General features: G+C 43.3%; 1 protein-coding gene across 1 annotated transcript in view; it reads left to right on the top strand.

Moving 5' to 3' along the window:
• Window positions 1-16,609, top strand: part of BRAP (BRCA1 associated protein) — a 41,143-nt gene that overhangs the window by 5,665 nt on the left and 18,869 nt on the right. The window contains exons 4-6 of the mRNA XM_021073840.1: window positions 724-913; window positions 7,577-7,690; window positions 11,384-11,532. Coding sequence (XP_020929499.1) covers window positions 724-913; window positions 7,577-7,690; window positions 11,384-11,532 — 453 coding nt within the window. The remainder of the gene's footprint in view (window positions 1-723; window positions 914-7,576; window positions 7,691-11,383; window positions 11,533-16,609) is intronic.

Below are 16,609 nucleotides of genomic sequence, written 5' to 3'. Positions count from 1 at the left end.
GTCCAAACAAGGCTTGCTGGAGGCCAAAGGAAAGGAAGTGGTTTTCTAGATAGTCTATAAGCTGGGCCACCAGTTCCTTGAATAATTGGCAGCTGATCTCTTTAAAGACTGTCCTTGTCCTGACTTGTTTGCTAGGTCCCCACTGAAACAGAATACTCAGGTAGCCGTTTTGGATCACAGCTTTTAAAGTGAGTTGGCAGCATTTCAGAAGCAAATTTCAATGTGGGAGTTTTTCTCTCCCCTCTGTTCCAGATATTCCAACCCAGCAACACTTTCTGTAATCTTCAGAGTCGTCACCTCATGGTTCAGAATTCTCTATATTTAAAACTCTTTTCTCTTCTAGACCCTTTGAGAGAAGTCCATGGTTAGAGTTGTGCTTCTAAGTTATCTAATCATAGTCAATATTATTTAAGCTACAGAACACAAGCTGGAAATTTGCCTAATGGAGATTTATATCCATAAGAGCCTTTAACTGAAGGGTAAAAATATCAGTGGTGGGTATAATGTAGAACATATCAAAGCTTACCTTAAGCTGCTGGAGGTACGTTTAAGGGATTCTGCATTTTCCCATGTTGTATGTATTTTCAAGTAAAATAACAATCTGTTTATAAGGTTTTACACTTTTTTTTCCCAATATTCTTGGCCATAAAAGTTGTCTAATTAGTGTTGTTTGAACTAACTATACCTTGTCTATTCAAGACAGTCTAATTATTGTCTTATTAGTAAGATGACCTCCTTAAAAGAAGATGTGAGGCGCAGTGCCATGCTGTGTATTCTCACAGTCCCTGCTACAATGACCAGTCATGACCTTATGAAGTTTGTCGCCCCATTTAATGAAGTAATTGAACAAATGAAAATCATCAGAGACTCTACTCCAAATCAATATATGGTGCTGATAAAGTTTAGTGCACAGGTAAAAGTTAAGATATTAAAAATCTCTTTGCCACAGCAACTGTGTTTTTGAAACTGTGTACTAGCCCTGTGTGATTTACAGTGTTTTGCACGTGATGTCTTCTAGGCTATTGATATCTTTTGGAGTATTATTATAACTCTAGAAATATTTCTAAAGCGTCTTGATATATTCTAGAATATTGTTATAATTGTAGAAATATTTCTAATTCAGCAGACATGCAATTCTGATGTGTACCTGCTTTATATATAAATCTGATTGAGTATGAAATTTCAGGGGGGGGTTGTTTATCCAGTAGTAACTATAGTTAGAACTGTAGTTAGAACAGTAGTTCCCAACCTTTTTGAGGTTGATACTATATGACTACCTGGCATTGTAAAACTGTGCCCCTGCTTCTCTCTTTCTCTTTTTAGTAGGTGTTCTTTGGTGCATTTTAGAAAATCTTTTTTTAGTTTTGGTGACAAGAGGAGTTTTATGACATTCCTTGAATTATTAAAGATGCTTTAGGTCTAGTTAGGAATCACTGCAACAGAGAAACAGAAACACTAAAAGAATGATGAGAATTCTCGTTGTGGCTCAGCAGAAACGAATCTGACTAGTAACCATGAGGACACAGGTTCTAACCCTAGCCTCACTCTGTGGGTTAAGAATCGGGTGTTGGCATGAGCTGTGGTGTAGGTTGCACATGCAGCTTGGGTCCCATGTGGCTGTGGCTGTGGGATAGGCCAGCAGCTACAGCTCCAATTGGGTCCCCTAGCCTGGGAACCTCCATATGCCGCAGGTATGACCCCAAAAAGACACACACAAAAAAGACGATATTTTAAGCTTGTTAAAGTACTTAACTTTTTTTTTTTTTTTTTTTTTCTTTTTAGGATTGCACCTGTGGCATCGTACCCAGGCTAGGGGTCCAGTCAGAGCTGTAGCTGCTGGCCACAGCCTACAGCCACAGCAACAAGGTTTCCAAGCTGCGTTTGCGACCTACACCACAGCTCACGGTAACGCCAGATCCTTAACCCACTGAGCCAGGGATTGAACTTGCATCCTCATGGATGCTAGTCAGATTTGTTAACCACTGAGCCACTACGAGAACTCCAGTACTTGCATATTTTAACAGAGGTTTTAATTTAGGAAGGTTTTGCCATCCAATCCATTTCTTGTTGGATTAAGCATCATTTTGCATGAATCTCAGTTCTAAAAATGATAGATACTCTCTTGGTTTTACATTTTCATTCTTAGAAGTATGCATGTTTCTATATGAATATAAAAATGATGTAATCTTTAGGTGTTACTCAGGTTATTAAAGGGCTGCTTTATCCATAGGTTTCATTCAGTTTGGTGTTACGTTTTGTTTTTTTGGCCATACCTATGACATTCAAAAGTTCCTAGGCCAGGCCTCAAACCCACGCCACAGCAGTGGCAATACCAGATCCTTAACCTGGTGAGCTACAAGGGAACTCCTGTTTTTATTTTTTATGTCCTGTTATATTTTGAACTTTCATTAGGTTTTGAAATGCATCTTCTTTCTCACCTCACTGATGAACAGCCTTCCTAAATTTGCCACAGATAAACACTTACAACTTATGGATGGATAAAGATATGGGTGTGCCTCTAGGCTCGTTTGCCATTGCCTCTGACCAGACACCAAGGCCCACTTATCATCTCCTCATTACAAAAATCCAGAGTTGACAGCAGTAGCAGCCATTCACTGGCCAAGGGGAAAGAATTTAGAGAATTGGATTATATTTGTACCCATTCAGTCGGTCACTGAAAAAGAACCCTTAATGTAGAATTCTGTGTACAAGAGGGTACACAGATGTTATTTTTAAATGCAACACACCTGGAGTTCCCGCTGTGGCACAGTGGGTTAACAGTCTGGCTTGTCTCCATGGAGGTGCAGGTTTGATCCTCAGCCCGGCCTAGTGGCCTAGGTTGCAGCTCTGACCTAGGAACTTCCACGGCCCTAGGAACTTCTGCATGCCATGGGGGTGGCTGAAAAAGAAAAAGAAAAAAGTTATTAAGCTTAACTAATCTATTTGAAGTTGTCCATCTGAAAAAAGATGTCACAGAAAGCATTAATGAGACAAAATAGAGAAATAAAATCAAACAGTTAAAAAAACAACAACAGCAAAGCATCACACCTTTGAAGGAGACATTTAAAACGTGCTTCACTGGTCCTGTAGGCTTAGCCTTACAAGTTGATATTGAGAACAGAGAAGAGCCCTTAACAGCTGCTTTCACTGACTGCTAAAGACCTTCCAAGGTCACTGAGGAGCTTTGCAAACAATGGGCAAGTGTTATGTTAAATCTTACATCTAATGATATTGATGATAACATGCAACCTTTATTGACTGCTTATTCTGTGCCACTCATTCTGCTGAGTGACTCTCATGAATTATGTCATATAATCCTCACTGCTGCCCTGTGCCACCAACTGTTGTTATCCTTGTTTTACATATGACGAAACTGACTGCAGAGAGAGGTTAGTGATTTGGCCAGGGTTATACAGCTAGAAATAAGTGACTAAACTGGAATTTTGGTCCTCACCTTTAATCCCTAGTGTGTAGTCCTCTTCCAGCAGGAGTGGGATGAAAGTATGGAGAAGGGAAGAGGTTCACTGTTTGCAAAAAATTGTGTAATGGCAATATTTTACCTAGAGCTTTTACTGAACAAGCAGGGGTGATCAGCAAGTAACACAAGGAAAATCCCAGAAACAGATTGGGAGCAAAATGTTTAAGAATGTATTAGACTTTTGGAATTCTTCTCATGGTTCAGTCGTTAGCAAATCCGACTAGGAACCATGAGGTTGTGGGTTCGATCCCTGGTCTTGCTCAGTGGGCTAAGGATCCAGCATTGCCCTAAGCTGTGGTGTAGGTCGCAGACGAGGCTCGGATCCCGCAATTGCTGTGGCTCTGGCCTAGGCTGGTGGCTGTAGCTCCGATTTGACCCCTAGCCTGGGAACTTCCATATGCCTCAAGTGCCGGCCCTAAAAAGTAGAAAAAAACAAAGCAAAACAAAAAAACCCCACAAACTTCCCTGTAGCACATGCCATTCTTTACAGTCTACATATAGGGCTATGGAAATTTTGTTACTGGATTTTTTTGTTTTTTGGTTTGTTTTTTGGGTTTTTTGTTTTGTTCTTTTATCTTTTATTTTGGGGCCACACCCATAGCATATGGAGATTCACAGGCTAGGGGTCCAATTGGAGCTGTAGCTGCTGGCCTACATGCAGCCACAGCCACAGCAACGCCAAATCCAAGCCACATCTGTGACCTACACCACAGCTTATGGCAACACTAGATCCTCAACCCACTGATTGAGGCCAGGGATCAAACCTGCATCTTCATGGATGCTAGTCAGATTCATTTACACTGCACCAAGACAGTAACTCTAATTTTGTTACTCTTAATGGATTTTCTTTGTACTTATACATTATTTCTCCACCTCTGTCCCTGTACCAAGTGCAGATTGCTTAAGTTGACAGGATACTCTGATACAGCTTTCTACTACACGCTCTAGGCATAGAACCCTTGACCTTGGTATTATGCATTGTATAGTTTTTCTGTAATGCTGAATTTTAGGGTCCGAGGCTTATCCTGTCAGGGATTTATTGCACCCTAATGAGAATAGACTCAATAGTCACCAACCCTTAAGGACTTACTAGATGCCAGGCCTGTACTAAGTGCTTTCATGCATTAGCTCTGAATCCTCTCAACTATGCCATGAGGTAGGTGTCATAAAACATAGATAAGCCACTTGCCCAAGGCTGCACAGCTAGTAAGTGTCAGAGTTAGGATTCAAACACAGGCAGCCTGACTCCATGGCCTGGGCAGGTAACTTTCTTTTTATTCCTTAAGGTTCTGTTGGCCTTAGCTTTCTTTATGCTGGAGGTGTTAGATGTGCCTGCAGAGTTGTTCTGTGACCTTTAGGAAAGAAACATAGTCTTCTAGTAAGGAATTTGTAATTCGGGGTACAGGAAGTCAGAAGAGGGTTGAATTTTGTAAATCTTTGGGGCAAAAGAGAACATAACCTGTCAATGGAGTTTGTTGGCTCATTTTCATTTGTACTCTTTCATTCATAGGCCTATGAGACCCCTCTTTTGAGAAGTAAAAGTATGGTCTCAGCACTAATTGATCACTGGGACAGTAAAGGGACTTGATCATAATAGATTTTTCTTTTTCTTTTTCTCCTGAGAAGAAAACAATAAAATCAAAAGACTGGGGGGAAAAAAAAAAAACAGGGTTTCTTTAAACCTGGGGTTCTATATCCAAAAAAAGAGTTTTCTGTGTTTTTTTGGCAGTTGGCTTTTGTGTTGTGCCTTTCAGTGGTGGGTTGAAATAAGAACCATGTGTATTTTGTTCCCTGCTCTTGTCCTGTTGCTAGCACAGTGCCTGGCATATGCTGGGTGCTCAGTAAATATGCCAGCAAGTGAAGCTACAGTTCTAAGACCAAGATTTTAAAGAAGAGAACAATGTGTTCAAACATATGCTTCTTTAATATAGCTAACTCCCCCCAAAAAGGAATGATGTATCTGGTGTTGTGTAGGTTTTGTCACGTTCCCAGTATCACAAACCTTGTCCCTTCCTCTGAGGAGGCTTTGTGGCTGAGGAGCACCTACAAAGCTGGAGGTCTTTGGAGGGGCCTCTGGTCCTCAGCTGTCACGTCTGCCACCACTCCTTTTCATGCAAGAGGCCATCAAGAGCTATCCCAGGGCCCTCATTTCCCTCGTGCGTGAGTCCAGTTGCTCACTGCTGCTTATTAATTGGAAAACACCTCAGGAAAAAGCTGTTGCTCTTGAAAAATGGGAGAAGCTATTTGGGGCTGCTGCTTCATAGTATTAAAGAGATTCATTATGCAAAAACTAGCTTTTAACATTTTAAAGCTCAAATGCACTGTACCTAATACACAGATTGTTTCCTTAAGGAAAGCCTCTCCCCACATCCCCATAACAAAATCCCAAAATCTGTGTTCAGAATTGATCAGATTGATCATCCTTCCTTAGTGGCTTAGCTTGCTTGATCATATTAAAGATAAACAGTCAAGAATCCACACTTGAATTATATTACGGGAGTGAAATTAAAAGCTGCTAAAAAACTTAAAGTGGCTGTGAGATTCAGAACCCTGTAAGGGTAGACAGCCAGAACTATTTTTGCGTGGTACAATGTGTATCTCTTCCTAGAGGTTCACTGTGTGGCATTTCCTTTTGCAGAGCATCCTTGCTCTCTTTAAGCAGCTTGTCTTTAGTGGTAGCGCCAAAGCACAGAGCTTGCTATGTTTGGGCTAATGCCTGTGTGGGAGTGAACTCTAGGCAAGCCTTGGCCTCTCAGCTGCCTCTAAAAATTGCTGAGCTTTAAAGACTGGAATTGTCTCTTTGTTACTTTCTACTAAGGCTAGACTAGAGGGTTTGGTTTACTTCTGTCCACATACACAGATGCGTATGCACCTCTGCAGCTTTTCCTGCAGGGGACTGTTTCCACAGATTTCATCTGTCTTCCACCCAAGGGGACAAGATGTTAGTATTTTATATTATTTTATTTATTTGGCTTTTTAGGGCTGCACCCACGGCATATGGAGATTCCTAGGCTAGGGGTCAAATCAGAGCTGTAGCCGCTGGCATCCTTAACCCACTGAGCAAGGCCAGGGATTGAACCTGCGTCTTCATGAATACTAGTCAGATTTGTTTCTGCTGAGCCACGACAAGAACTCAAGGACTGTTAGTGTTTTATTTTTTTTATTTATTTTATTTTGTCTTTTTGCCATTTCTTGGGCGGCTCCCATGGCATATGGAGGTTCCCAGGCTACGAGTTTAATCAGAGCCATAGCCGCTGGCCTACACCAGAACCACAGCAACACAGGATCCGAGCCATGTCTGCAACCTACACCACAGCTCACAGCAACGCCGGATCCTTAACCCACTGAGCAAGGCCAGGGATCAAACCCGCAACCTCATGGTTCCTAGTCGGCTTCGTTAACCACTGAGCCATGACAGGAACTCCAAGGACTGTTAGTGTTTTAAAGGCTGGTTCATCTTGAACCTCTTGACCTTGGCCAAGAGTTTTGCTTTTGGTATTACTTTTTCGCTTGTTTAAAACCTCTTGATGGGATCTTCATCTGACTCATGTATTGCTATTATTTGGTTTATTGAAAAGAAGGGATTGCCAGTTCTCTCCATTCCTGGTCCACTGGTCCTCTATTTTTCTCACATAGATGCTGACATTTGTTTAAAGGAGCTCTTCCATAACAATCATTGGTTATTATTTGGTTCCAAGCTTTGCAAAAATAAGCATTGACTTTCAGCTACTGTGGAAGTGCTGACTAGAGGCAAAAAAAAAAAAAAAAATGACATCAAGGGAAATGTTGACTACAGCTGGTTGAATACATATTAAAAGTGTAGTAGCTGTCAGTTTATTGCACTTTGGTAGCTTCTGTGTGTTCAAGTGAAACTGTCATGTATGAGGAAAAAATATAGAAATGTAGGCTGTTGACCTGCAGAGTTCATTAGCCTATGAACCTGCTGCTGTAGATATTACTTTTGGTGGTTGCTTTTTCTCTTGAGTACAAATTTTAAAGGTGATGAAGAGAATAATTGAAGCCATGCAACTTGAATATGAGGTATGTTTTCAGGATACCTCTCCTTAACTTTTTCCTTTTCCCCATTGGTGTACCTAGGCTGATGCAGATAGTTTTTATATGGCTTGTAACGGCCGCCAGTTCAACTCAATAGAAGATGATGTCTGCCAGTTGGTCTATGTGGAGAGGGCTGAAGTACTGAAATCTGAAGATGTAAGTGTGAATAATTCTTATATTTGATATAAATATACTGGAACAGTATAAATTTGAATGTTAATGATCTTTGGAAATGGTGGGGGGTGGGGATTATTTGTTTAAATGTACAGAATAGGTCAGTCCATAGTAACAGAAAGTAGATTAGTGGGGGAGAAAGAAGTGAGGATCGACTGCTAACAAGGATAAGGTTTCTTTTGGCGGTGGTAGTTGCACAACTTTGTAAATATGCTAAAAACCACTGAATTAGACACTTTAAAATGGCAGATTTTTCATTATGTGAATTTTACCCCAATTTTTAATAATTGTCCAACATATTCTTTTTAAAAAAGAGTATTATCAGAGTTCTGTTGTGGCACAGCAGGTTAAGTATCCAGCATTGTCACTGCACCAGCTGGGGTTGATGCTGTGGCTTGGGTTCAATCCCTGGCCCAGGTGTGGCCAAAAAAGAAAATTGAATTTGAATATGTTTCTATTCCAGATCAATGAAACATTGACTGTAGGCTAAAAGAAATGTTCTTGTTTTAAATATTAACCCTTGATTTTTGTCCTAATTCTTGATTCTGTTTTGTTTGTTTTTCTTTTTAGGGCTGCATCTGTGGCCCATGGAAGTTCCCAGGCTAGGGGTCGAATCGTAGGCCAGGGTGTGCTGGCCTGTGCCACAGCCACAGCAGTGTGGGATCCCAGCCTCATCTGCTCCCTACACCACAGCTCACAGCAATACCAGATCTTTAACCCACTGAGTAAGGCCAAGGATCAAACCCGAGTCCTCATGGATACTAGTCAGATTCTTATTTATTTATTTATTTATTTTTGTCTTTTGTCTTTTTTGTTGTTGTTGTTGTTGTTGCTATTTCTTGGGCTGCTCCCGCGGCATATGGAGGTTCCCAGGCTAGGGGTTGAATCGGAGCTGTAGCTGCCAGCCTACGCCAGAGCCACAGCAATGCGGGATCCGAGCCGCGTCTGCGACCTACACCACAGCTCACGGCAACGCCGGATCGTTAATCCACTGAGCAAGGGCAGGGATCGAACCTGCAACCTCATGGTTCCTAGTCGGATTCGTTAACCACTGCGCCACGACGGGAACTCCACTAGTCAGATTCTTAATCCACTGAGCTATGATGGGAACTCCTCTCTTTTTTTTGGCTTTTTGCCTTTTCTAGGGCTGCTCCTGCGGCATATGGAGGTTCCCAGGCTAGGGGTTGAATCAGAGTTGTAGTTGATGGCCTATGCTACAGCCACAGCAACACGGGATCCGAGCCGCGTCTTCGACCTACACTGCAGTGCATGGCAGCGCCGGATTCTTAACCCACTGCAAGGCCAGGGATCAAACCCACAACCTCATGGTTCCTAGTCGGATTCGTTAACCACTGCGCCATGACGGGAACTCCAGAAACTCCTCTTGATTCTGTTTTGATAACAATTTGTAATTGCTCTGATCTCCTACCCCCGTAGGAAGCTTTCCTATAATACGTGCTCACTTGAATCATTTTATAAAGTAGTAGATTCAGCACGTTACACTTTTTTTTGTTTTTAAGCTTTTTAAGACCGCACCTACAGCATATGGAGGTTCCCAGGCTAGGGGTCAATCGGAGCTGTAGCCACCAGCCTACACCACAGCCACAGCATCGTGAGATCCGAGCCATGTCTGCCACCTACACCACAGTTCACAGCAATGCTGGATCCTTAACCCACTGAGTGAGGCCAGGGATCAAACCCACAACCTCATGGTTCCTAGTTGGGTTTGTTTCTGCTGCGCCGTGATGGGAATTCCTTGTTACACTTTTAATATTCCCCTTTCTTTTCTTTTTTTTTTTTTGCTGCACCTAAGGCATCTGGAAGTTCCTGGATCAGGGGTTGAACCTATGCCACAGCAGTAACCCAAGCCACAGCAGTGACAACATAGGGTCCTTAACCTGCTACATCACAAGAGAACTCTTTTTTTTTTTTTAAACATTCTTTTTTTTCTTTTACTGCCATACCCCCAGGATATGGAAGTTGCTGGGCCAGGCATTGAATTTGAGCTACAGCTGCAACCTACGCCGCAACTGTGGCAACACCAAATCCTTTAACCCACTGCACCAGGCAGGGGATTGAACCTGCACCTTCGCAGCAACCTGAGCTGCTGCAGTTGGATTCTTAACCCACTGCACCATGGCAGGGACTCCATTCCTTTTCCTTTAAAGTAGACCTAGAGTTCCCGTTGTGGCTCAACAGTAACAAATCCAGCTAGTATCCATGAAGACTTGGGTTTGATCCCTGGCCTTGCTCAGTGGGTTAAGGATCTGGATTGCCATGAGCTGTGGTGTAGGTTGCAGATGCAGCCTGATTCCTGCATGGCTGTGGCATAGGCTCCTAGCTGCAGCTCTGATTAGACCCCTTGCCTGAGAAATTCCATATGCCATGCGTGCAGCCCTAAAAAAGCAAAAAAAAATGTATACGTAAAGGTTTTTTTAATTTGAATTCAGCTTGATGGGAATAAGTTCTGATTAAATTGTTCTGTCATTAGACTTAGTAAAATAAAAATGGGCAAATGATGAAACCTGTCTTCCCTTTGGCCAGGTGCTGTGCAAGATGTTGGTTTTAGAAATTTTCTAAATGAACACAGCTTCTTAAGAGATTTCCTATAAATGTGTGCTCTTCAGGGACTGTGGACTAATACGACTTTTCTCAGTGGTCCTTATTGGGATGCCGCCTCACTCTGCATCAATAGTCTTACCACTGGCAGGGCTTGAGTCAGACATTGTTGAGTTAGAGGTGCCTTTCTTGACCACCTAGACCATTATGCCCCTTATTTCACACCCTGTTATAGCTTCCTGTACTTTTCTTCCGTAGCACTTAAGACGGTTGGTGATTACACTTTTTAAAAAGGTTGAGCTGTGGCACAACAGGATTTACGGCATCTTGGGAGCACTGGGATGCAGATTCGATCCCCAGCCTGGCACAGTGGGTTAAAGATCCGGCATTGCCTCAGCTGCTGCTTAGGTTGAGACTGTGGCTCAGATCTGATCCCTGGCCCAGGAACTCCATATGCCACAGGGCAGCCAAAAAAGAAAAAATAAAATGTGGAATTTTGTCTCCACTAGATGCTAAGCTCTGTAAGGACAAGAACAGACTTTGTGTTTGGGGACTTATTGAACCTGTTTTTGCTCACCGTTGTTCCATACCTTGAACAGTGTCTGGCACACATAACAGGGACTTAGTAAGCATGTATTAAATGAATAAATAAATCAGTGTTCTTGATACAATTATCACTTAGCAGAAAGTGTTAAGTTTTAATTTGCGCTGTGGAAAAATCATTGAGATCCACTCCTATTCTCCTGCTTTTTTATCTTCCTTTATAGTCGTGGCCATGAACTAGGCATCTGGTAACTTTTAGATTCTTTGTTATGATTCTGTCAGCAGTCTCCCTTCCTGGAATGTCAGCTCCACCAGGACAGGATCTTTGTCTGCTTTGTTCACTAGGGTGTCCCGAGTGCCCAGCACAGTGCTGGGACTATAGGATATGCTAAATTAGTATTTGTTGCATGGATGAAAATCTTACCAATTTAGGTTATTTTCCACAGAGCAATAATACTGGGAACATCCTGCCAGGAATCAAAAAGTAACAGGAAAACTGTTACTTAAAAAAAAAGAAAAAAAGTTTGAACCCGTGGATGATGAGTGAGGCTTATTCAAGGTGTTTCCCTGTAGGGTGCCAGCCTCCCCGTGATGGACCTGACCGAGCTCCCCAAGTGCACGGTGTGTCTGGAGCGCATGGACGAGTCCGTGAATGGCATCCTCACCACCTTATGTAACCACAGCTTCCACAGCCAGTGTCTACAGCGCTGGGACGACACGACGTGAGTGCGGGAGCTCACCCCCCACCCTGTCAAAGTGCATTGTTATCCCTTCCTAGGATTAAGAACGGCCACCTCCCAAGATGAAACACTCCAAGTATTTGAATTTATAAGCCTGGGTAGCAGGATGATAAAGATGACACATAGAAGGGCCTTCCACATTGCTTCTTCACTTTCCTCAGCTCAGGTGGGAGTCAGCATTCCTAGACCAAGTCCTGTTGGTATGCTGATTCCAAATCCTTGTGGAATGTCCCAGAGCAGCACAAGTTGTTCTTTCAAGACCCAGAAAATGAGAAGGAAGAAAAGAAAAAGTAAAGCATGACTTCGAGGCTCATGTCAAAATGACTTCTAGGTCTAGGAGTTCCCATCGTGGCGCAGCGGAAATGAATCCGACTAGGAACCATAAGGTTGCGGGTTCAATCCCTGGCCTTGCTCAGTGGGTTAAGGATCCAGCATTGCCCTGAGCTGTGGTGTAGGTCGCAGACGCGGCTCGGATCTGGCGTTGCTGTGGCTCTGGCGCAGGCCGACAGCCGCAGCTCCGATTAGACCCCTTGCCTGGGAACCTCCATGTGCCTCAGGCACTGACCTTAAAAGACAGGAAAAAAAATGATGTCTGGGTTTAAAATCTTGTTTATCGCTTGCATTTCATGTCTACCATTTACTTTGGCTTTCTTACCAAAGATTGCTGGGCTACAGAAATCTCACATCTTGGGTTTATTGTGCTATTGATGACTCAGTGGCCAGTAGTAACACTAATAACTAAGTGTGAGACACACACACCATTGTGGTGTCCTGTTTCCGGACGCAGCAGAGGCTTTATTTGTCGGGTGGCATTATGTAGACAAAGAAATGAGGTATAACCTGTATGGTTTGTTTTGTTTTGTTTCATCAAAGGTTGCTGCTCCCTTTGCAAACTGTGTTGTGGGTCTTAGCTAGACCCTGGCCTCATGGATTTCTCAGTACAGAGGGGAAGGTGCAAAATCAAATAATCACACAAATAACTGAAGTCACAGACACCAAAAGTGTTACAAAGAAGCAGTGTTGTGACTAGAGAATAGGCCCTGACGCAGCCAGCACTGACTGGGAGGCAGTATCTCAGGGAAGATGCATGGGGATTAGCCACATGAAGGGTAGGACCCAGAGAGGGTGGTGTCGGGGAGGGGCATGCACAAAGGGAAAGATCACATCCCAAAGCCCAGGAGGGAGGAGAGGTGAAAGTCCATGGGAATCCTTCCCTGTTCTCCACCTCCTTGCGAGCAGAGACCTTGTCTGGCTGGTGACTGCTTTGCCCCTCACACTTAGCAAGACACATGGGATGCAGGGGGAACTATGTAAATATCTTTGAGCAAATTAATAAACCCTGGCTTTTCCATGGCTAATTAAACTGAAGGGGAATCTTGCCCCAGTTCTGTAGAGTCCTTGGTCACTTCTGGGGTATCATTTGGGGGTTCTTCAGGGAATTGTCCAGGTTTAAATTTGCCTTGAATAAAGCCAAGCTGAGATGTATGCATTCCATAAAGTTTTATTTGTATCTTGTATCCATCTGTTACAGCATTTAAGGTCAGGATGCTTCTTTGTTTTCCCGCCGCTCCAGATTTTTATTTTCTTTCAGTCAAAGTATTGATTTACAGTATCATGTTTCAGCCAGTACAGCACAGCGATTGTTATGCATATATATACTTTTTGAAAATCTTTTCCCTTATACAGTTCCCTGTGCTATACCACCATTCCAGCTTTATTTTCAGTACAAGTTAACAATTGTAGAACCAGGAGTTCCCATTGTGGCGCAGTGGTTAACGAATCCGACTAGGAACCATGAGGTTGCGGGTTCGGTCCCTGCCCTTGCTCAGGGGGTTAAGGATCCAGCGTTGCTGTGAGCTGTGGTGTAGGTTGCAGACGCAGCTCGGATCCCCCGTTGCTGTGGCCCTGGCGTAGGCCAGCAGCTACAGCTCGGATTAGACCCCTCGGCTGGGAAGCTCCATATGCCACAGGAGCGGCCCAAGAAATGGCAAAAAGACAAAAAAAAAAAAAAAAAAAAAAAAAAAAATTGTAGAACCATAGCTGTTTCAAGTTGGAAGTTTCCTCAGAGACTATCTTGTCCAACCTCCTCATTTTACAGGAGAGGAAACTGAGGCTTAGAAGTGAAATTAGCGTGCTCAAAGTGTCAGAATAGTGAATGCTGGAACTGGGACCAGAATTCAGCCCACCTGGCAGCTGCCCTCAAAACCATACAGTGCCTTCAGCAGGGGGTTTTTGAGCCTTTGTATATGCACACTTCATTGCCAAGGTGGGGAGAGTCACTCGTCCTCCTTAGGGACATTGAGGCTGCTAAGGGAGAACCACATATCCGTATATACTTAGAGCTCAAGGTAGAGACTAGAGATGGAGGTGGCTCCCCCATGGGGGTGGCCTGGAAGGCCTGCTTACATAAGATAGTATTGGCACCAGGCCTCAAAGGGTGGTTTCTTGTCAGGGAAGGTCATTCTGACAGGATTTCTCCAAGTATCTCCTCAGGAAAATAAGATGACAATTCACAATTATTTTTGAAGGGGCAGCAGGAGGAATTTAATAAGCTGTTTTTTGCTTTTTTGCTTTTTAGGGCCACACTTGTGGCATATGGAAGTTCCGGAGGCTAGGGGTCAAATTCGAACAACAGCTGCTGGCCTACAGCACAGCCACAGCAATGCAGGATCCCAAACCCACTGAGCAAGTCCGGGGATCAAACCCACATCTTCATGGATAGTAGATGGATTTGTTTCCGCTCGCCACAACAAGAACTCCCAATTATTTTTTATAATCTTTTTTTTTTTTTTTTTTTTTTTTTTTTTTTGTCTTTTGTTGTTGTTGTTGTTGCTATTTCTTGGGCCGCTCCCGCAGCATATGGAGGTTCCCAGGCTAGGGGTTGAATCGGAGCTGTAGCCACCGGCCTATGCCAGAGCCACAGCAACGCGGGATCCGAGCCGCGCCGCGTCTGCAACCTACACCACAGCTCATGGCAACGCCAGATCGTTAACCCACTGAGCAAGGGCAGGGACCGAACCCACAACCTCATGGTTCCTAGTCGGATTCGTTAACCACTGCGCCACGACGGGAACTCCCCAATTATTTTTTAATATAGAGAGGAGATGGTATATCACAGAGTGCTAATAATATAGTACACATACGTTTACTTTTGTAATTTTTCCCCCTTTTGCCTTCTTATTCTCAGGATCATACATTTCTGAAAAATCATTCTGAAACAGTGTAGAAAATTAAATTTCAGAATTCCGCCACTACTACAGCCACCACAAAGACTGAAGGGATGACCCAGAGCTAGTTTCTCCCTTTGACAAGACTGCTTTCAGTATACTGTTGCCACTTCTGTTATTTCTTCAAGTTTTCCTGTCTTCTCTTTTGATACTGAAAAAAGAGACACAATAAATCCGTTAGCTTTCTCTTGGGAAACATAGTCCTTATCTGTGACAAGGACTTAGTGTTCTTCCTGCTTATTTCCTTTGCTTGGTTTTATTGGTTCACTGGGGTAATCAAGTGAAACAAATTATATTCTTTTTTGCAGGGAGGGGGGGCCTTTTTAGAGCCGAACCCACAGCATATGGAGGTTCCCAGGCTAAGGGTCAAATCAGAGCTATAGCTGCCAGGCCTACACCACAGCCATAGCAATGCTGGATCCAATCCTCATCCGGGACCTAGCACAGCTCAGGGCAACACCAGATCCTTAACCCACTGAGCAAGGCCAGGGATTGAACCTTCGTCCTCATGGATGCTAGTCCGCTGAGCCATGGGGACGCTAGTTATGTCTTGAGCATTCTTCCTTCTTAGTGCCCATTCATTTAGCCTCAAACATAACCCACTTTTCATTTTTGCCCATTGGACAAAAGTGTTCCTGCCTGGTATTTAGCGTTACTTTGTCTTGAATATAATAAACAAGAGTTAATGGTATTTTTTCAATTTCTTTTTTTCCAGTTTCATTGAGGTATAATTGACGGTCAAGAGTTATATATATTTAGGAGTTCCCATTGTGGCTCAGTGGAAATGAATTTGACTAGTATCCATGAAGACTCAGGTTGGATCCCTGGCCTTGCTCAGTGGGTTAAGGATCCAGCGTTGCCATGAGCTGTGGTATAGGTCGCAGATGTGGCTTGGATCTGGCATTGCTATGGCTGTGTTGTAGGCCAGCAGCTGTAGCTTCAATTGGACCCCTAGCCTGGGAACCTCCATATGCCACGGGCTCGGCCCTAAAAAGCAAAAAAAAAAAAACCAACACATGGTACAGGAGTTCCCTCAGCGGTTAACGAACCTGACTAGCATCCATGAGGATGAGGGTTCGATCCCTGGCTTTGTTCTGTGGGTTAAAGATCCAGTGTTGCCATGAGCTGTGGTGTAGGTCACAGATGCTGCTCGGATCCCAAGTTGCTGTAGCTGTAGTGTAGGCTGGCATCTGCAGCTCCAGTTCGACCCCAGCCCAGGAACTTCCACATGCCATGGGTTCTCCCTAAAAAGACCAAAGACAAAAAAGAGAAAAGAGCACAGTACAATATAATCAACTATAGTTAACATTGATGTACACCAGTTCTTTACAACTTACTCATCTTGCATAACTGAAAGTTTGTACCTCTTGACCAACCTCTCCATATTTTCTCCTTTTCTCAGTCCCTGGTAACCAACTTTCTTCTCTATATCTATATGAGTTTGACTTCTGTGCCATTTTTATTGGCTTTTTATAAATCCAAACTTTAGTATTCACGGAGCACTAGTATCTTCCTTCACTTGAAATCATTATATGATAAAATGTATGTGTTTCATGAGGTACATTACCATTTTGTTTTGCTTTTTTTAAATTAGTGAAATTTACTACAGATTTTAGTTCTAACTCTTAGGAGCAGCCTTGAGAGGACAGGATACATTTTGAATGATTTAAAACTTTGGGAAGGGAGTTCCCGTCATGGCGCAGTGGTTAACGAATCCGACTAGGAACCATGAGGTTGCGGGTTCGGTCCCTGCCCTTGCTTAGTGGGTTAATGATCCGGCGTTGCCGTGAGCTGTGGTGTAGGTTGCAGACGCGCCTCGGATCCCGAGTTGC

Source organism: Sus scrofa, chromosome 14 (assembly GCF_000003025.6).
Source record: "Sus scrofa isolate TJ Tabasco breed Duroc chromosome 14, Sscrofa11.1, whole genome shotgun sequence".
NCBI lineage: Eukaryota > Metazoa > Chordata > Mammalia > Artiodactyla > Suidae > Sus > Sus scrofa.
The sequence above is the reverse complement of the archived record's forward strand: the minus strand, read 5'-3'. Positions and strand labels throughout refer to the sequence as shown.